The sequence below is a fragment of the Microcebus murinus genome, chromosome 1 (assembly GCF_040939455.1).
Source record: "Microcebus murinus isolate Inina chromosome 1, M.murinus_Inina_mat1.0, whole genome shotgun sequence".
Taxonomy (NCBI): Eukaryota; Metazoa; Chordata; class Mammalia; order Primates; family Cheirogaleidae; genus Microcebus; species Microcebus murinus.
Genome location: NC_134104.1, coordinates 145,374,469 through 145,394,758, shown reverse-complemented (window position 1 = coordinate 145,394,758; position 20,290 = coordinate 145,374,469). Strand labels below are relative to the sequence as shown.

General features: G+C 54.6%; 1 protein-coding gene across 1 annotated transcript in view; it reads left to right on the top strand.

Moving 5' to 3' along the window:
- SCN5A (sodium voltage-gated channel alpha subunit 5) overlaps positions 1–11,131 on the top strand; it is a 99,904-nt gene extending 88,773 nt beyond the window's left edge. Inside the window, exons 24-28 of the mRNA XM_012756399.2 lie at positions 1,795–1,848; positions 2,755–2,892; positions 3,397–3,501; positions 4,617–4,887; positions 7,583–11,131. Coding sequence (XP_012611853.2) covers positions 1,795–1,848; positions 2,755–2,892; positions 3,397–3,501; positions 4,617–4,887; positions 7,583–8,820 — 1,806 coding nt within the window. The 3' untranslated portion in view covers positions 8,821–11,131. The remainder of the gene's footprint in view (positions 1–1,794; positions 1,849–2,754; positions 2,893–3,396; positions 3,502–4,616; positions 4,888–7,582) is intronic.
- Positions 11,132–20,290: the final 9,159 nt, after the last annotated feature.

The window sequence follows — 20,290 nt, the reverse complement described above, 5'->3', positions numbered from 1 at the left end:
CAGACCCAAAGGGCTATCCATCCCCGTGACTGTCCCTCTGAGTGTCAGAACTGTGAAAGGAAAGGCCCTCTCTGTACACTGAGCACCGCTCACCTTTCCAGACAGAACCACTCAGTGGCTGGAAAGAACTGAGTCACAAGCATCTCATAAACCTCGGGTGGTCCCCAGCACTCCCAGAGCATTTCCAGCTCTTTCTTTATAGGTGAGGGCCTCTAGACACGGGGGCTGAAGTAGCTTGCCTTCTACAGGCAGCCTCAGCTTCCCCGTCTGCCCTGCCTGCCTCATAAGAACTCTTAGACACCGAGAGGTTGTGTAGCTGAGCTGGTGCCTTGAAAGGAGGCTTGGGGCAGGATTGGATTTTGCCAAGGACACAAGTGAGACTCCACTGGGCATTCAGTCTTACCACCAAGCCTGTCTCTTGGGCTCTTTCTGAATCTTCAGAGCAGCCCAGACTGGGGCAGACAATGGAGCCAACAGCAGGGCTCTGTCTTGTTCAGCCTCCCTTTTTTTTTTTTTTTGAGACAGAGTCTCACTCTGTTGCCCGGGCTAGAGTGCCGTGGCATCAGCCTAGCTCACAGCAACCTCAGACTCCTGGGCTCAAGTGATCCTCCTGCCTCAGTCTCCCGAGTAGCTGGGACTACAGGCATGCGCCACTATGCCCGGCTAATTTTATATATATATATATATTTTTTTTTTTTTATTGTTGTCCAGCTAATTTCTTTCTATTTTTTTAAGTAGAGACGGGGTCTTGCTCTTGCTCAGGCTGGTCTCAAGCTCCTGAGCTCAAACAATCCTCCAGCCCTGGCCTCTCAGAGTGCTAGGATTACAGGCGTGAGCCACCACACCCAGCCCAGCCTTCCTCTTTAGTCCTGTGATGTAGTGTGCTAGAGCCAGCTTGTGCCAGCACACAAGAGCTGAGTGTTACATTTTCAGTAATTTTGCAAGCTGGTTGTTAAACGTGACCATTATAAAAAATTAAATTGTATAAACTTACTAACTGAATGATATTAAAACAAATGTGATAAATACTAAAAGCTCATCACTGCTTTTTATTATCATCTATGCTCTTGAGGTTGTTTATGTCTATTGTGTTAATAAAATACTACAACGCTGTGCTCCGTGCATCTCTTCCCAACTCGGTGTTCAGTAACATCGCACTGGGAACTTGAAATTGACCATGGTGGGAATATTTACACCGGACAAACTGATAAACAACAATCAGGGCTTTTTCTTCTTCTGGAAAGTCAATTGTTAAACATTTACCCACCCTCCGCTGGCAAAATGACCACCTTAATTACGAGAAAGGTTGGGATTCCTCAGGGACTTCCTGTGAAAGTCCATGGAGTGGAAGCCACACGGTTCTCTGAGGTGCATGGGGTGGGGCGACCAGATCAGCACTGAGGGTGACCTCAACCCAGAACAGAGAGGCCAAGCCCCACTTCTCTGCCCCTGGCACCTACTGTCAGGACTCTGTGTTGTTTTAGAATTTGAAATGAATGTGGATCTGAAGGGCAGACCTCCTTCAAGCCTTGTCAGACTCTTGGCTGTGTGGCCTTCTTGGAGTGTCTGCTCAGCTGCTTCCCCTCCTCCTCCAGCCCCTTCCCTGACTGCCCAGACATCAGGACACTGCTGAAGGGGTGGAGTGAGGCAGCTTGCTTCTCACTTCTTCTTGTAGGACAAGAAGGGCCTTCTTGAGGCCCTTTCCCTGGCTTCATCTGTCCATACAAGAGCCCCAAGTAGCTCAAGCAAGACGCAGAATTAAATGAGTGTCTTCATCTTGTCTTTTCCTTCCAGGCAACATTTAAAGGTTGGATGGACATTATGTATGCAGCTGTGGACTCCAGAGGGGTGAGTTTCCCACCAGATCAGACACCTGAGGCTCCTGGCTGCTTGGCCACCAGGGAATCAGTGTCCACATCTGAAAGCCCAGCCATCCAAGGGTCTCACTTGGCAACCTGGGGTTCAGCCTTTCTGGAATGCCCAGGCCTGCCCATGGGGCAAGCTGCAAGGTCTCTCAAGAAGTCCCAGCAGGGTGCGGTGGCTCACACCTGTAATCCTAGCACTCTGGGAGGCAGAGATGGGAGGATTGCTCAAGGTCAGGAGTTCGAAACCAGCCTGAGCAGGAGCGAGACCCCTTCTCTACTATAAATAGAAAGAAATTAGCCAAACAACTAAAAATAGAAAAAAATTAGCCGGGCATGGTGGCACGTCCCTGTAGTCCCAGCTACTCAGGAGGCTGAGGCAGGAGGATCGCTTGAGCCCAGGAGTCTGAGGTTGCTGTGAGCTAGGCTGATGCCACGGCACCCTAGCCCGGGAAAGAGAGTAAGACTGTCTCAAAAAAAAATTTTTTTTTAAATCCCCAAATTCTCAAATGTCTTTCAAATTAAACTCACTGTAGTTTACTGACCCTTCCCTAGAAGGATGGGGTAGAAGCAACAGAGATGCAAATCAAGTTTCTTTGTTCTGCACCCCACCCAATCGTCCCCTGTACTCCAGCCTCCCTGTGGCTCAGGCTGAAGCCACACACTGACGCTGTGCCCAGCGTACAGGCTGTCCTCACCTGCCACTGTCCGATCCTCTCGTCTCTACCCCCACTGACCTCTGGCCTGGCTCTGTGCACACACACACACCTGGGCTGGTGACCGCCCTCTGGCCACACCCTCTCTCACAATGCAAACCCCAGCCAGCCCCCTGCCTCCTGTCTGATCCCGAGCCCCCGGTCTGGCTGACCTCACTGTGCCATTTCTCCCTCAGTATGAAGAGCAGCCCCAGTGGGAGTACAACCTCTACATGTACATCTACTTTGTCATTTTCATCATCTTCGGGTCTTTCTTCACCCTGAACCTTTTCATCGGTGTCATCATTGACAACTTCAACCAACAGAAGAAAAAGATACGTAGAGCACAGGCTCCCACTGGGCCGGGCGGGGCGGGGCGGGGTGCCAGGGGATGGAGGAGCCATTCTGGCTCCAGGCCTCCTCTCACATTCCCTGTTGGGGACGGTCCTCTTCTTGCCCATGCTGGAATCAGGTGGGGAGAGGGTGTGTCCGTGGATATAGCACACCTAGGCCTGTAAGAATGTCAGAAGGGGCTCTGGTGGGAGGCCCCCTCCTGCCCTTGTCTACCTGGGAGACGAGGCTACTGAGAGAAGCTGGGGCGATTGGATTTGCAGGTCACAAAGCCAGAGAGATCTCAAGGTGAATGGGCACAGGGACCCTAGATAAGCAGGTTTGGGGAAGGCTCTCTGGTGCAGGATGGGGGCCTACTTTCTCCACCAGGAAAGGAAGCAAGGAGGAAGTCCTCTCTGGCGTCCTCACCAAAGAGGCAAGATCCCTGTGGCCTCTGTGCCAGGGCCTCTGAGAACCCCAAAATGAGGCTGGTACCTGTCTCTCTGCACTTAGGGGGCCAGGACATCTTCATGACAGAGGAGCAAAAGAAGTACTACAACGCCATGAAGAAGCTGGGCTCCAAGAAGCCCCAGAAGCCCATCCCACGGCCCCTGGTGAGTTAGGCTCCAGATTCAGCGGGGGGAGTGGGGAGGATCTTCCGGGGGCCCTGCGACACTCTTGTGCCACACAGCCAGCCAGCAGGGCCTCTTCAGTCTTTCAGCCCGTCCTAGGGGTACTCTCAAATGTCTGACCATGAAGAGAGGCCTTGGCCTCATGCAGACAGTGAGGAAGGCATGAGAAGGCTGCAGTGTCCCAGGGACACTCCCACCCCCAGGAAGCGCCCTCCTTCCCTTCCAGGGTGCAGGCCTTCCCCAGGGACAGCAGGGCTTCACAGCCATCCCCCCATTCATAGCCTCATCCTTGGAGCCCCCAGAACAGTCAGGGAGCTGTATTCCAGGGTCCCCTGGTGAGTAGAGCCAGGAGCTCTGCAGAGCTGGGGCCCCTGCTAGGCTGACTCCCGTGGCCCCATCAACCCATTCTCCAAAACAAATGTGTGTTTGTGTGTGTGTGTGTGTGTGTGTGTGTGTGTGTGAAATTAGCTAATGTAACCTAAATCACTAGCTAGTAAATAACAGCTCAGTTTTTTAATTCAGTTCATCAATTTCATCTGATTCTTTCCTGTTCGCTATGCTTGGTTCTAGATTAGCAGTGGTGGGGGTGTTATTGATGATCTTATCTCTTCCCCAAAGTAATCTGGGCTGATTTACAATTAAAGGCACATATAAATAGAGTTAGTAGTATAACTAAAATCAATTCCATAAAAAGAGTGGAGAAAATATATTAATCTGAAGGCCAACACGATCACTAGGATTGAAGTTTAAATCTGACCTCGAGCCTTCAGACTGTGGGAACAAAAGGAGAAGCACAATGAGCAGTGCGCTAAGGTAGGGCAGGAGAAGGCTCTCTGCAAACCCATCCGGGAAGGCCTCACAGAGGAGAGAGCCCCGGGGCTGGGCCTTGAAGCCCAGGGAGCTTTTCTGCAGGAGAGCCAGCTATTTCTCTCTCTGTGACTTCTTCCTCCCTGTGCACTGTGGCAGTGGGGGGGCCTTGGGCTCACCAGCAGGTGGAGTGGGTGGCTGGGGGCATTGTCAGCCTGAAGCAGCAGCAGGTGGCTTGCTGGCCGGCCTGAGGGCCCTGCCGAGCCCATCCCATGTGCCCCTCCTTTCAGAACAAGTACCAGGGCTTCATATTCGACATCGTGACCAAGCAGGCCTTCGACGTCACCATCATGTTCCTCATCTGCTTGAATATGGTGACCATGATGGTGGAAACAGACGACCAAAGCCCCGAGAAAGTCAGCATCTTGACCAAGATCAACCTGCTCTTCGTGGCCATCTTCACGGGCGAGTGCATCATCAAGATGGCTGCCCTGCGCCACTACTACTTCACCAACAGCTGGAACATCTTCGACTTCGTGGTTGTCATCCTGTCCATCGTGGGTGGGTATGCAAGTCAGCTGGTCAGAGAAGCCCTCCCTAGGCTAGGCCTCCCTCAGTCCTGGGCTGCCACTTCATGCCAAGAACAACACGAGGCTCCTTCATTCTTTTTCCTCTGCATTTCTCACCCTTCCCCTCGCACACACACACCCCTCCAGGGAGAACTTGTCTGGCAAGGCCCACTCGGGCCAAAAGGGCCAAACCGGCAGAGGACCCAGCACCTCCTCCAGGCCCCACCCTCCAGAGGACCCAGCAAGCCAGTTCTCTGACTGCTCGGGGGAGCCTCGGCGGGGAGTCTGGGGCAGGGAGTAGGCACAGCGAGGCTTTCTCGACCCCCAAAAGAGAGCATGCACCCTAGAGGCTCACTCAAGAGGTGAGTCCCCCAGGATAGGAGGTAGGTGACCCTCTAGAGTAGAAGCTGTCTGGAGAGATGGAACATTCTGGAGTCTAACCCCCAAAATGTGTGCCAGGCCCCATTAGACATCACCTGCCCATGCAGTTCACCTTGTAAAGTCAGTACCGAGGGAGGGAGATCATACAGCTGGGGAGCAGCAGAGAGATGGTCCTCACTGTGTCTGTTTGACCTCAGAGCCAAGGTGCCTTTTCTTGATATAACAGCTTTATTGAGATATAATTCACATACCATAAAATTCACAGAACATCAGTATAGAATTCGCTTGAAGCATATAATTCAGTGGTTTTCAGCATATTCACAGAGCTGCACATTCATCACCACTATCTAATTTTTCTTCGCCCCAAAAGAAACTCTACCCATTTAGTGTTCACTCCCTTCTCCTCTCCATTCCCTTCAGCCCCTGGCAACCACAAATCCAACATTTAGAGGGACTGCCAAACTGGGTTCCAAAGTGGCTGCACCTTTGTACATCCCCACCATCAATGAGACTTCCAATTATTCCACATCCTCACCAATACTTGTTGTCTGTATTTTTTTATGGTAGCCACTCTAGGGGGTATGAAGTGGTATCTCACTGAGGTTCGGGTTGTATCTTTTCTGATATAATAATGATGCTAAACATCTTTTCATGTGCTTATTGGTCATTTGTATAATATACCTCCCTTGGAGAAATCTCTATTCAAATCCTTGAACTGGCTTATTTATCTTTTTATTGTTGAGTTGTAAGAGTTCTTTATATATTCTGGATACTAGGCCCTTATCATGTATGACTTACAAATAGTATTTCTCCCAGTGTGTGGGTTTTTTTCATTTCTTGGTAGTGTATGTTAGAGCACAAAAGTTTTTAATTTTAGTGAAGTCCAATTTATTTCTATTTTTTCTTTCATTGCTTGTACTTGGAACCCAAATTCTTGACCCTAGCTCCATGGGGCTCTACTCCCGCTGGGGTGACTCTGACTTTTGTCTTTCTGCGACGTATGCCTCTGCCTCTGGTCAATGCCAAGGTAATGCAGGGGCAGGGCAGGCATTCCTGTTGCTGCAATGATGGACAGATGGGAAGAAGCATAAAGCAGGGTCAGGAATGTTCTGGGGGGACAGAACCCCCAGGCAGGGGTGGGAGTGAGATTGTGCCATATCAGAATGGAGAGAAGCTTTAGAGAACGCAGGAATGCCAGCAGCAGGAATGGAACCACTGGGGGACAGTCTCAGAGACTTCAGGAGGGACAGCATGTTCTTTGGGATCTTCTACTGGTCCCGTGCTTGGGCCATACCAGACAGCCATGGTTAAGAGGTCAACTTGGAGCCAGCATGTCTGAGTCAAATCCCAGCTTCTCACTCACTGGGTGGCAACTTGGGTAAGTTATCTCACCTCTCAGTTTCCTCTTCTGGAAAATGAGGATGATGGTATCAGCTCACTTCCTAGGGTGACGGGAAGGACTAAATGAAATGATGGCTATAAAGTGCTAAGCCCATTGCCCACTTGACAGTAAGCACTGGCCACATGTGAGCCAGCGACATTATATGAGGAGTCTTGAAAGGGCACTTGGGCCTGTATGAGACAAGTTGGTTTTGCTCTTTGTCCTATAATTTATTTCCACGCCCCTTAAACGTCCAAACCTAGGTAGTCACTAGAGACTCCGGGGTGAGGAAGCTCTGGCAGGAAGCAGAGTGGGGAGGGGATAGAAACCATCACAGAGAGGCTGAGAGAAGACCCTGAGGCGTGTCGTGGTGTCAGGGGAGCACTGATTTCTGGACCAGTGTTTCTTGCTCTTCAATGTGCACACAATCATCTGGGCTTGTTAAAACACAATGGCTGGGGGTGGAGCTGAGACTCTACATTTCTAATTAGCACCCAGGAGATTTCAAGGCTGCTGGTCCTTGGACCACGCTTTGAGTAGTGATGAGCGAAAAGGCCTGAGTTCTGGTCCAAGCTGGGCTGCCAAGGTGCCAAGCAGGGCCCCTCTGGCCTCAGAACCATCATGTGGATGATGGGCCTAGAATGGCTGTATGGTGCAGGTATACCCTGAAGATTAAGGAACAAAGGGGCTGAGAAGGCACTTTGCAAAGGATGTGGGTCCTCATTTTCTGCATCATAGATGCAGAAACGGAGACTTGGAGAGGCAGGAGGAGGCAGTCCTCACATGCCCAGTTGACCCAATCCTCCTAGAAGAACCTCCTCTCCCTGGCTCGTTGCTGTACAGAGACCTGCCTTCCCCCAGTGATGCTGGCTGGGGGGAGGACAGAGGTGCCCTCGGTGGCCACAGTCTCTGTTGTTTCCCACAGGCACTGTGCTCTCAGACATCATCCAGAAGTACTTCTTCTCCCCAACACTCTTCCGGGTCATCCGCCTGGCCCGAATCGGCCGCATCCTCAGACTGATCCGAGGGGCCAAGGGGATCCGCACGCTGCTCTTTGCCCTCATGATGTCCCTACCTGCCCTCTTCAACATCGGGCTGCTGCTCTTCCTCGTCATGTTCATCTACTCCATCTTCGGCATGGCCAACTTCGCTTATGTCAAGTGGGAGGCCGGCATCGACGACATGTTCAACTTCCAGACCTTCGCCAACAGCATGCTGTGCCTCTTCCAGATCACCACGTCGGCTGGCTGGGACGGCCTCCTCAGCCCCATCCTCAACACGGGGCCCCCCTACTGTGACCCCAATCTGCCCAACAGCAATGGCTCCCGAGGGAACTGCGGGAGCCCAGCCGTGGGCATCCTCTTCTTCACCACCTACATCATCATCTCCTTCCTCATCGTGGTCAACATGTACATCGCCATCATCCTGGAGAACTTCAGCGTGGCCACAGAGGAGAGCACCGAGCCTCTGAGCGAGGACGACTTTGACATGTTCTACGAGATCTGGGAGAAATTCGACCCCGAGGCCACCCAGTTCATTGAGTATTCGGCCCTGTCCGACTTCGCCGACGCCCTGTCCGAGCCGCTCCGGATCGCCAAGCCCAACCAGATAAACCTCATCAACATGGACCTGCCCATGGTGAGCGGGGACCGTATCCACTGCATGGACATCCTCTTCGCCTTCACCAAGAGGGTCCTCGGGGAGTCTGGGGAGATGGACGCCCTGAAGATCCAGATGGAGGAGAAGTTCATGGCGGCCAACCCGTCCAAGATCTCCTACGAACCCATCACCACCACGCTCCGGCGCAAGCACGAGGAGGTGTCGGCCACGGTCATCCAGAGGGCCTTCCGCAGGCACCTGCTGCAGCGCTCCATGAAGCACGCCTCCTTCCTCTTCCGCCAGCAGGCGGGCAGCAGCGGCCTCTCTGACCAAGACGCCCCTGAGCGAGAGGGCCTCATCGCCTACATGATGAACGAGAACTTCTCCCGGCCCCTCGGCCCACCCTCTAGCTCCATCTCCTCCACCTCCTTCCCACCCTCCTACGACAGCGTCACTAGAGCCACCAGCGACAACCTCCAGGTGCCGGTGTCTGACTACAGCCGCAGCGAAGATCTCGCCGACTTCCCCCCGTCCCCAGACAGGGACCGGGAGTCCATCGTGTGAGCCTCGCCCCAGCGGCCCAGGACACGCTGCCAGGCAGCCTGTTGCACCGCGGCAAACCCGAATGCAGTCACACACCAGCCCGGGCCTTCCTGGCTTTGCGCTCTAGGGTGAGAGAGCAGCCTCAGCCCCGCGGACGAGAGGCAGAGGTCCGCGGCGCATCTGGGTGGCCAGAGCAGTTGAAAGAGCTGGCCTTTCAGGGCTTCCTGTCCCCAAAGGCCCCACACATACCCGTGGCCTGGTCTGCTCAGGCAAACGCCCTGTGGCTCTGAAAAGCAACTCCATCCCTGCTGCTGAGGCGAAATAGAAAACTGAGACTGTACATGTTGTGAATGGGCTTTCATAAATTTATTATATTTGATATTTTTTTACTTGAGCAAAGAACTAAAGATTTTTCCATGGACGTCGGCAGCATTTCACGCTGCCTCTTCTTAACCCTGAACAAGAGCGTCTATGGAGCAGCCGGAACTCTGTTCTCGAAGCAAAAGTGCAATGCAGTGTGGCCACCACAGGCCTTCGCTGCCCCGACAGGGGGGAGCAGGACCCCTGCAGCTTGGGCTGAGGTGTCAGGAGGGCTGACCCCCTCACCCACACACACGGAAGCCAGACACAGGCCACGGGGTTCCAGGTTGCCCTCAGGCGAGAATCAGGCCACCACCTCTGCCCCAGCCTAAGGCAGATAGGCCTCTCCGCTGGCCCCCACGGATGGCGTCCCTGTCAGTGGGGCTCACCCTGGCCTGCTGTCTCCAAGGTCCCATTTTTGCCCATTTTTTTTATGCAGGCCATAGTGGGATCGGTCCTACAAAAATAAAAAGCTTCCAGAGGAGAGTAGCCTGGGCCCCAGGGCCGGTCCAAGGCACTGATGTTGCCTCCTCTTCCCCTCCCATAAGAGTATTAACCTTCACACCGAGGGGCACGAGGGAGCCAGCCCTGCTCAGGGCCTGGCGTACTGCTTGTCCTTGCGGCCGGAACCTGGCCGGCCCTGCCCGACAGGCCGAGGGAGGAGAAGGATGAGCCCTGTGGGTTTGGGCCTGGGAAGTTCCACAGTGCTCGGCTGTGGCGGCCCCTCAGCCTGTCCAAAGAGAGCCATCTTCCAGGGCTCTCTCTGGACATTTCTGCCTCTGACCATGTGGAGAAGGGATCTCCGTGTGGTCCCCAGCCTCTCTCCAGACGGGGTGGCCTGGGAGTGGGGAGGGCAGCTTGGCCCTGTGTGGGGAGGGGCCTCAGGATGGTCAGGCCGGGTTCTTGTGCCCTGGGAGGGGGATGAACCCCTTTGGGAGATGGAGCAACGTGGCCTGGACCAGGCCCCTCTGGCTCAGCCCGGGGTCCTGGTGGCGCCCACACGCAGGACCTCCTCGGGGCAGGGTCCAGGATGTCCCGTAGGTCTTAGGAGAAGGCTTTTTCAGGGAAAAATACTTTTACTAGTCCAATTACCCCAGGACCTCTTCAGCTGCTGACAATCCTATTTAGCATATGCAAATCTGTTAATGTAGGGAACAGCTGGCGGAGCGGGAACAGGCAGGGGCTCGGCTGCCCGCCTCCAGCTCTCCAGCAGAGCCACCGCCGCCGGCCGCCGGGCGTCCGCCGCACGGGCCACCTCAGTCTCACCCGCCCTCCCGGGCTGGCTGCTCCTAACCTACCTCGCCGAGCTGTCAGAGGGCTGGACGTTTGCGACACTCATGGCAGTGCTGAAGGGGGGGCATTGCCGGCGCATAAAGTATTATGTTTCTTCCTGTCACCCCAGTTCCCTTGGTGGCAACCCCAGCCCCCACCCCACCCCACCCCCAGAGGTTTCTCTTGTGTCCCCTTTGAGTCCAGTGCGGGACTCGGTTTTAACTGTCCCAGTGACACTTCTCTGAGTGGAAATCTTATTTTTGTAGATCTCTGTGCTTGGCTCTCAAGGCTTGGAGAGGCAAGTGCCCGTCCTGGGCACTCAGCGCCCGCCGCACAGGCAGGAATGCGGTTGGGAGGCGGCCGGGCCGCCAGCCCAGCTGGCCGGAAGGAGACTGTGGTTTTGTGTGTGTGTGTGTGTGGACAGCCCGGGAGCCTGGAGACAGGTGCCCAGGGCTATCCACAGACAGTGTGGCTAAGGGCAGGGACGAGCTAGACCCGACCCCTTAGCTTTTAGCGTGGCTCTCATTTTTATTCCTAGAACTGCACAGTAGCCACCAGGAGGGGAGAAGAGGGTAGGAAGAAGGAGGGGGGACAAGCATCAGTGCCAGATGTCGTCTGAACTAATCGAGCACTTCTCACCAAACTTCGTGTATAAATAAAATACATATTTTTAAAACAATCCAATAAATGGCTTACATGACCTGGTCTGGGCTCTGTTCTTGTGCTGGGATTTGGCAAGGGTGGTGGCAGAGGCCCAAGGAGCCCGTGAAAAGGACTGGTCCTGACCAAGTCTGGAGAACAGCAGTGCCGGGGGCTGGGGACAGGGAGATTCCCAGAACCCGGAAGGACTTGCGGTTATCTTCCCAGGAAAACGGCCTGGAGTTTTCCTCCAGGAAAACTTCCCTGGAGTGTGGGCTGGTCCAGGACGAGTGGGGTGTGGGTGGAGCAGTCTGCCCCTCCCCAGGAGAGGACTTCCCGGGTCCTGCCTTCTAGGACTTCCAGTCAGAGCCTCAGGGCAGGATAGACGGCACCCAGGTGTCCGGCCAGGGGCAGCTCCCCTGGCGTGCAGAAGGGACCTGTGACACCTGACACCGGCTTCCTCACCCTCACCTCCTGCTCCCTCCTCGGTCCACTGCACCTCACTGCTGCAGGCAGCCCAGCACTTGCCAAGAAAATGCTCTGCCAGCATGCAGGACCTCCTCGAGGCTGGGTGCAGCAGTGCCTTCTTGGTCCTCATCTTGTGTGTGCCACCACCCTCTCCAGGGTTTCCTCCTGCTTTGCTTTTCTCTTTCTCAATTTTTTTAGTCGTAGTAAGATACACATAAAATTTACCATTTTTAGCTGTACGGTTCAGTGACATATTAAATACATTCACACTGTGCACCCGTTACCACCATCCATCTCCAGGATGCTCTTCATCTTGTAAAACTGAAATCTGTACCTATTAAACTCTAACTCCCCACTCCCCCTCCCCTCCAGCCCTTAAAAGCCTCCATTCGACTCGCTGTCTCTATGAACTTGACTAAGTGCCTCGCATAAGTGGAATCATACAATATATGTCCTTTTGTGACTGGCTTATTTCACTTAGCATAATGTCCTCAAAGTTCATCCATGTTGTAGCATATTTTCTTCCTTTTTAGGAATTTTTTCCAGAAGTTTTTCAGAACTTTTCAGAATTTCCTTTCTTTTTAAGGCTGAATAATATTCCGTTGTATGTAGTTTGTTTATCCATTCACCTACGGATGGACACTTGGTTTTCTTCCACCTTTTAGCTATTGTAAATAACGCTGCTATGAACATGAGTGCACAAATATCATTGAGATCTTGCTTTCAATTTCTTTGGGGTATTTACCCAGAAGTGGAATTGCTGCATCACGTGGCAATTCTATTTTTATTTGTTTGAGGAATACTGTTTTTCACAGTGGCTGTACCATTTTACATTCCCACCAGCAGTGCACAAGGATTCCAATTTCTTCACATCCTCATCAGCACTTGTTATTTTCTGGGTTGTTTTTTTTTTCAATAGTAACCACCCTAAGAGGTTTGAGGTAATTTTAGTTCATTGTAGATTTAGCTGCATTTCCCTAATGATTAGTGAAATGAGCATTTTTTTTTTCTGTCCTTATTGGCCATTTGTGTATCCTCTTTGGGGACATTCAAGTCCTTTGAATTGTGTTGTTTTTGTGCTGTTGAGTTTCGGGAGTTCTCTATATATTCTGGACCTCAATCCTTTATCAGGTATAGGATTTGCACATGTTTTATCACATTCTATGGTTACTTTTACTCTGCTAATACTGTCTTTGGGTGCACAAAATGCTTCAATTTTCATGAAGTCTAAATTGTCTGTTTTTTGTTGCCTGTGCCGCCTCCTGTCTTACCGAGTGTGCCTTTTCCGCTTCCTTTGGGAAGACGTCCTCCAGTGTCTGACGAATGTTCAAGTTCTTTCAGCCCCCTTCCCTCTGCCAGGAAGAGCATGGGAAACACATGCTTGTCCCCTCTGTGGCTTGGAAGAAGAGTCTTGAGTCTTTATCCCAAGCCCGGGCCTCTCCCTGCAGCCCCAGGCCAGCATGTCCCGCTGTCTGTCTGGGGCATCTCCAGAGCTTTCAAGCTCGTGTCCAGCATTGACTGCCTCTGCCTCGCCCCAGGCCTGTCTGTGGAGGTGCTCCATCAGCCACCCTCCGCTGCTTCCGCACCCCTCTTCTCCTTGGCCTCCTGGTGTCTTCGAATCCCACCACTGGGCTCCATCTTGCTACCCTTCCTTGGTTGAGGCCAGTACCTCACCTCAGAGATACCACCAGGCCAGCTCCTTCTCTAACCTCGTCCCTTCCGAACTCCCCCCACTCAGCTACCAGAGGGCTATTTTAATCCAAGGTAATCACCTCCTGGACGAGACCACTCACTGGCCTCCTTTTGCCTCAGGATCAAGGCAAACCCCTCACAAGGCCTGCAGCCCTGCCAGCCTCTCTCTCCAACCCCTCAGAGGCTCAGCCCGCCCTCCTCCCAGCCCTGCCCAGAACACTCTTCTCCTTGCCACTCTGTCCTCAGGCCTCACCTGAACATCCCTCCGCTGAGAACCTTACCGACACCACGCAGGGCCTTCCCTGCGACAGGCCCTGCTCTCCGTCCCTCCCCACCCTACCACAGCACCCAATGCTCCCCACAAATGCTTCATGAGCTGGAACGCCAGCAAACATGAGCCCTGATGTAACAGAACCCAACCTCTATTTCTGCCCCTCCCTGTCCCCTTCAGCTGTATTCAGTGGAGATCACCTTCCCTGGCCTGGATGAAAACCCAGGCAGATCCTGTAGCTTTTCAGCTCGGTCTGGGGTGGAAGCACAGCAGCCTACCGTCACCTTACCTTGTCCATGCAGTCTCAGCCTGACCTGGGAGTGCTCAGAGCCAGCGTGGCAGGGTGGCTTCTCCCCAGGACAGGCCGATGGTGCCCTGATGGCAGCACACGCTGCAGCCGCCCCCGGAGCAGCGGGCCTGCAGCCCCCACCGAGGGGTCCCAGGGCCGGAGTCACACCACGCTCGCCCATCCACCCGAGCTTTCTCGGCCTCTGTGCCTCCGACATCTCAAAGTTCTCTGAGAAGCCTCCCGAAGCCCCCTCACAGGCCTGGGTTTAGAAGGTGGCATGTGCCCCCCACAGCTCTCCCCAGGGGACGGTGACAGGGTCCTGGGAACAACACAGCAACAGCTCTTGCCAAAGAAACTGGCTCCCGGGTTCCCTCAGCCCTCTGCTCTCTCAGACCCCTTTTCACGTCCTCGCTGCGAATATGCCTGGCGCCGTTTCCCTCGTCAGCCATCTTCAGAGGAGAGACGTGTGTCGTTGGCACCCTGAGACCTCTGGATTGGTCCTTCGGTCAACACTGGGGCAGGGACAGTCCACCCCAAGCTCCTGTGGCACTCGGTTAGTTGTCTTTCCCCTGCCGGAGGAGAGCTTTTCAAAGGGCAGGCTGTGTCCCAGAGAAGCAGGCTGGGACCACCCTTTGTTTTTTGTTTTTGAGACAGAGTCTCACTCTGTTGCCCAGGCTAGAGTGAGTGCCGTGGCATCAGCCTAGCTCACAGCAACCTCAAACTCCTGGGCTCAAGCCATCCTCCTGCCTCAGCCTCCCGAGTAGCTGGGACTACAGGCATGCGCCACCATGCCCGGCTAATTTTTTTCTATATATTTTTAGTTGGCCAATTAATTTCTTTCTATTTTTAGTAGAGATGGGGTCTTGCTGTCATTCAGGCTGGTTTTGAACTCCTGATCTTGAGCGATCCTCCCGCCTCGGCCTCCCAGAGTGCTAGGATTACAGGCGTGAGCCACTGCCAGCATCCTGGGACCACCCTTTGTAAAAAGAACATCAGAATTTAAAATAGCAGTGTAGCCTGTGTGGAAAGAGTGATGTTGTTTTATAAAACTATTGTTTTATAAAACTATTATTTCAGATATACATAAAACTTGGGTGGACGCCTGTGTCTGTGTAACTCGGTGAGTGATGGAAAATAAATTTCTCATGAGGAATCCCAGTGAAAAGACTTTGAAAGCAACACGAGGATGGGGTCCCTGTCAGCGTTACTCACCACCACACCAGGACCCAGCTCGGCAGCTGGCATGTGCTAGTAAGTCAGTGACTTGAGGGGTGCATGAGGGGAAGACAGGGTCCGAAGCTGCGACCCCACCATGAGCTGCGAAGGGGGTCAGGTCTCCTCTCCCACTATCTCCTTGGTTTGGGCCAGCGAGGTGGCTTCCCCCTTGTCTGTGAAGCCAAGGCTTGGAGTCGGGCGTTTTTGTCCCCTTGGGTGGGGACAAAACCTGGCTGCCTGAGGTGGGCCTGGCCTGCTGGAGATGTGGGCAGCTCACCTGGAGGGAGCCGTGAGGGGCAGGGCCGGGCGGAGAGGAGGCCTGCGCTGGCTGCAATGCCACAGCTGTCGCTGGGCACCGTGGGTTGGGGCTGGGGTCCAGGCAGCGGGTGGCTCTGTGAGTGACAGATGCCGGCTCCTATGTCAGAGGGAAGGCATGCAGCCCAGGGACCTCAGCCCTTGGCAGGGAGAGACACTCCCGCTCAGACGTCAGCTCTCACCCTCAGGCCACGGCGCGGGCAGTTCCCCGCCCGCGTGCCAGCAGCTTCTCCACCGGCAGCCCTGACAGCCACCAGACTTGTGCCCGGAAAGTTGGACAGGGCTGGGGACGCAGAGGCCAGGCACTCCTACCAGCGGAGACAGCAACTGAGAGCAAGGCAAGGGCAGCCACCAAGGGGCTCAGGGAAGCTTCGAGAACTAGTGTCTCCTGGCCCCGGCTGCTCCCCAGCGTCTGTCTGTGCTGCCACGGTGCCTCTGCACCCCACCACTGCTCTGAGCACTCTACTACCACGAGCCCAAGGGCTGTGCAAGGCCAGGCCAGGCCTGCTTGTTCACGACACGGTTTGCAGCCCCTCCCCAGTACCTGGCACAGATGAGGAGTCAGGAATGTTTGCAGAAGAAACACATCAATCAATCAGCCGATTCACTCTGCTGGGGTCCCCTGGACCGTCTCCTCCATTTGAACACTTCCTGTCCTCTGAAGTCTCCTGCCCTTTTCTCATCAGCAGTTCCACCCTCTACTCTTTGTTTTTCTGGAAGGAGGTCAGACGCATGGCCGTTTGAGAGTGTCACCCAGATGGAAAAACACGTGCAGATTCACACACATGCACTCCTGCACACGCGAGGCATGGAGGCTGAAATCAGGGTCTGTGTCCGGGAGGAGGAGGAGGAGGATAACAGGGAGATGCCTGAAACCCCAGGATTGAATCTCAGGCTTCCTGTCCCAACCTCCCTCGGGCCAGGGGCCTCAGGGCATTCCCAGGGCCAGCGACAGGCACACAGGCCAAAGGGGCATCAGAGGGTGGCCAAGGGACTTTGTTCAGAAATAATGCTAAGGCTGGCAGCTGCCAAGCTCCATCTGGGGGTGACCCCAGAGGGACCCCAGGGGCCCATCAAAAGGCACCACCCTCTTGCGGGTGTCCCAAGCCAGCCCAAGCGGCAGGGGTCGGAGCAGAGCCAGCCTGAGCCCAGCACGTGTAATGACCATCCTGACAAGCACTTCCTCCCATGCCAGCTCACGGGGCTGGCATCCCCGGGCAGCTGCCAGGCACCTGCTGCCGGAGAGAAAAGCCCCATCATCCCAGCCTTTGTGCAGAGATAGGCCAGCTCAGATTCCAGAAAGGCATGCGAGGTCAGAGCAGAGCCCCCTTCCCCGGATGTGGGCTGACCGGCCAGCGGCATGTCCTGTCCTCCTGCTGCCCTGCTCCGTGCCAGCCCCTGTGTGAGGCAGCGCTCCAGGGAGCATGCGCTGGGTTAGATACTAGGCACCACCGGCCAGGGGCTGAGCTTGCCTCCAGGATTTCTCCTTGGAGCTGTCTCTCCTTGGGGACCATCTGCCTGCCTCTCACCTCTCAGGCAGCACCCTTTTTCCTGGAAGGCCGGGGACCAGGCCTCTTCTGCACGCAAGGCTGTAGGCATTGCTGCATCGACAGAGGAGGCAGGAAGGGCTTGCCCAAGAGGAGAGGCTGGTTTAGCAGAGATAATTGGGCCTCCTGTATCCTGTATCAATCCATCACATTTATAGCCTTCACTCCAGACAGGAGACAGCGAGGAAATGACAAAAGCCAATAAGGCCAATAAATAAAGGGTAATGGAATAACCAGTATGTGCAGCCATTCCCTGCGCCCCAGAGCCAACAGCCTGGCCCAGCCCCTCCTTTCTGTCCTGGCTTCATCCACAGACCCCAGGAGGCAGTTAAAGCCACTCAACGGCCCCCAGGGGGGTGCCCGGCTGGATTTCCAGCTGCTCCGGCCAAAAACTGACATCATCCTTGCTTCCTCTCTTTCTCTTACATCCCACGTCCACTCCGGCAGGAAGTCCTGTTGGCTCCGCCTTTGAAATATAGCCCAAGTCCAGCCACTTCTCAGCACCTCCACTGCCACCACGCTGGGCTGGGCCACCATGTCATCCCTGTCCTGGATTCCTGCAGTGGCCTCCTAACTGGTCCTTGCACCACCACTCTCCACACAGGGGCTGCTGAAACCAAGTCAGATGACACCACTGCGTGTGGGAGCCCTCCAGTGGCCCCGTCGCACGCAGAGTAAAAGCCCACGCCCTTCCGTGGCCCTCCACAATTCAGTCCCTGATCCAGCCCCACGCCTGTCGGAGACCCTCTACGAGCCGTCTCTCGCGCCACTTCAGCCACACCAACTCGTGCGGGCCCTGGCTGTCCTTGCTGTGCCCTGGCTGTCCCCTCTGCCTGGTACACTCTCCCCTGGGACTGGCCTGACTCGCCTCCCTCCTCTTCCGACCTCCCAGTGACCCTCCTATTTTCCACCCCTTCCCAGCCCACCGCTTTTATTTCTAAATCAGGTTTAGGGAGGTGTAATTTACATACAATGAAATTCGCCCCATTTAAATGTGCAGTTTGATGGGTTTTGACAAGTATGCAAGCAGTATACCCACCACCATAATCAAGATATCCAGCAGTTCCTATCCCCCATTCCTGGCAACCACTGACCTGTTTTCTGTTCTGATTTGCCTTTTCTGGAGAGTTTGTGCGAATGGAATAATGCTTGCGTGCAGCCTCTGAGCCTGGCTTCTTTGGCGTAGCGCGCAGTCCAGCAGGTTGCTGTGTTTATGTCGAGAAGTTCCCCATTATGTGCACATACTCTGGTCTGTTTTCCACTCAGTAGTTAGTGGGCATTTGGGATGCTCACAATGTTTTGCTGTCGTGAATAAAGCTGCTACGAACATTGGTGTACAGGTGTTTGTGTGGGCTTGTGTTGTTCTCTCTCTAGGAATTGGACTTCCGTATTATGTAAGTAGAGTGAGTATGTTCAACTGTATAGGAAACTGTCAAACTGCTTTCTAAAATGTGTGTTCACTCTTCATTCAGTAACGAGAGTTCCAGTTGCTCTATATTCGTGCCAACATTTGGTATTGTGAGTCTTTTTACTTTTTCCTTTAACTGCTCGAGCGGGTGGGTCTTGTAGTTTTTATTTGCATTTCCCCGATGACGAATGATGTTGAGCATCTTTTCACATGCTCTATCTTCTTCTTCTTTTTTTTTTTGAGACAGAGTCTTGCTTTGTTGCCCAGGCTAGAGTGAGTGCCGTGGCATCAGCCTAGCTCACAGCAACCTCAATCTCCTGGGCTCAAGCGATCCTCCTGCCTCAGCCTCCCGAGTAGCTGGGACTACAGGCAGGTGCCACCATGCCCGGCTAGTTTTTTTTTTCTATATATATTAGTTGGCCAATTAATTTCTTTCTATTTATAGTAGAGATGGGGTCTTGCTCTTGCTCAGGCTGGTTTCGAACTCCTGACCTCGAGCAATCCGCCCACCTCCCAGAGTGCTAGGATTACAGGCATGAGCCACCGCGCCTGGCCTCACGTGCCGTATCTTCTTTGGTGACATGTCTGCCACTGTTTTCAAGGAACTCTGAACAATGCTCATACGCTCACTGCATCACTGGAAGGTCAGGACTCCCTGTGAAGGGGACAATTTCCGTTGCTGCGTGATCTGGGGAAACTGCCCTCACTGTTCCGGTCTCCACCGCGTCATCTATGAAATGGGGAAAATAACACTACTCACCTGCTAGGGTGGCGTTAGGCCTGGGTCAGTTAAAGCCTATAAGGAATGTACAGTAATCCCGGGTATACAGTAAGCACTTAATAAATGTCCAGCACAGTGATAATGATTACTAACCGCTATGTGACTTGTTTGCGTCAATCCCATTTCCCCCTTCAGAGCCCTGTGTTTCCATCTGCAAATGCTTGTGTGGGGGGCGGGGAGGACTGGACCATCTCTAAGTCCTGTCCACAGCAGACGCGCTGGGTTCCAGAACTGCTCTGTTTACCAACACACCTTTCAGGTCGCTTCTGCCACCCGGTGGCTCCCCTGCAACCACCGGCCTGCGGGACACCAGAGTCACACATACAAGGCAGCAGGAAGCTCAGCCCCCACTGAGTTGACCCAAAGAAGGGCCTGGAGTCCAGCTTCTCGGGCACCCATGAGAGGGACCATGAGAAACGGGAAGGACCCGGGGAGATGGAGGAGACGGGAAGAGTTGGGAAGGGCAGGTGGCACCAGGCAAGACCAACAGATACTGGGAGGTTGGAGAAAGCCGTGTGGCCTCACAGGGCCCTCCCCTGCCCCCGGGACTGGGCATGCTCTCCCCACTCCACCCCTCCACCTCCCTTCAACAGCGCCTCAGCCGTGGAGGGCCAGGCCCCAGCAGCCCTGTCCTCACCCCCCCCCGACTCTGGGAGAGCTGGACCCCCAAGGGGAGCATCTCAAGTCCCGGGGCCCCTCTGCAGGGGGCAGTGGGGTGGGGAGCACGGCAGGAGTGCTCCACACACACCGGTCTGGGGCTGGTGCCAGGGTGCCGAGGGAGCGAGGAGGAGGTGCTGAGAGAAGGCTGCAGCTGGGCAGCGCCGGGCCGCTCGCAGGGCAGGAGCAGGGCGGGCGCCACTGGAGGACTGGAGGCTGGGAGAGGGCAGGGGGTCATGGGGGCTGAAGGCCAGAGAGCTCTCGAGATCAGATCGGCTACGAGAGGAGCTGCCGCCAAGGGCCGGGGCGCAGGGGGTGGGAAGATGAGATCAGGAGCAGGGGTGAGGTTGGGAGGGGAATCTCCGGCCTTCCAGCCCTTCCAGCCCTACATTTCTCCTAAGCATGCTCTTCACACTCATCGTCACCTCCTTGACTGTGGGCAGCTCTGCCCGGCCACCAGCCCCCACCAGGACACTCTTGGCACCCGGGCCACCCAGCGCCTCCTCTCCCCTGGGCCAGCCACCCCTTCAGAGCTGCCATCACCACCCGCCTGCCACAAGGCCCCAGCCATGGAGCC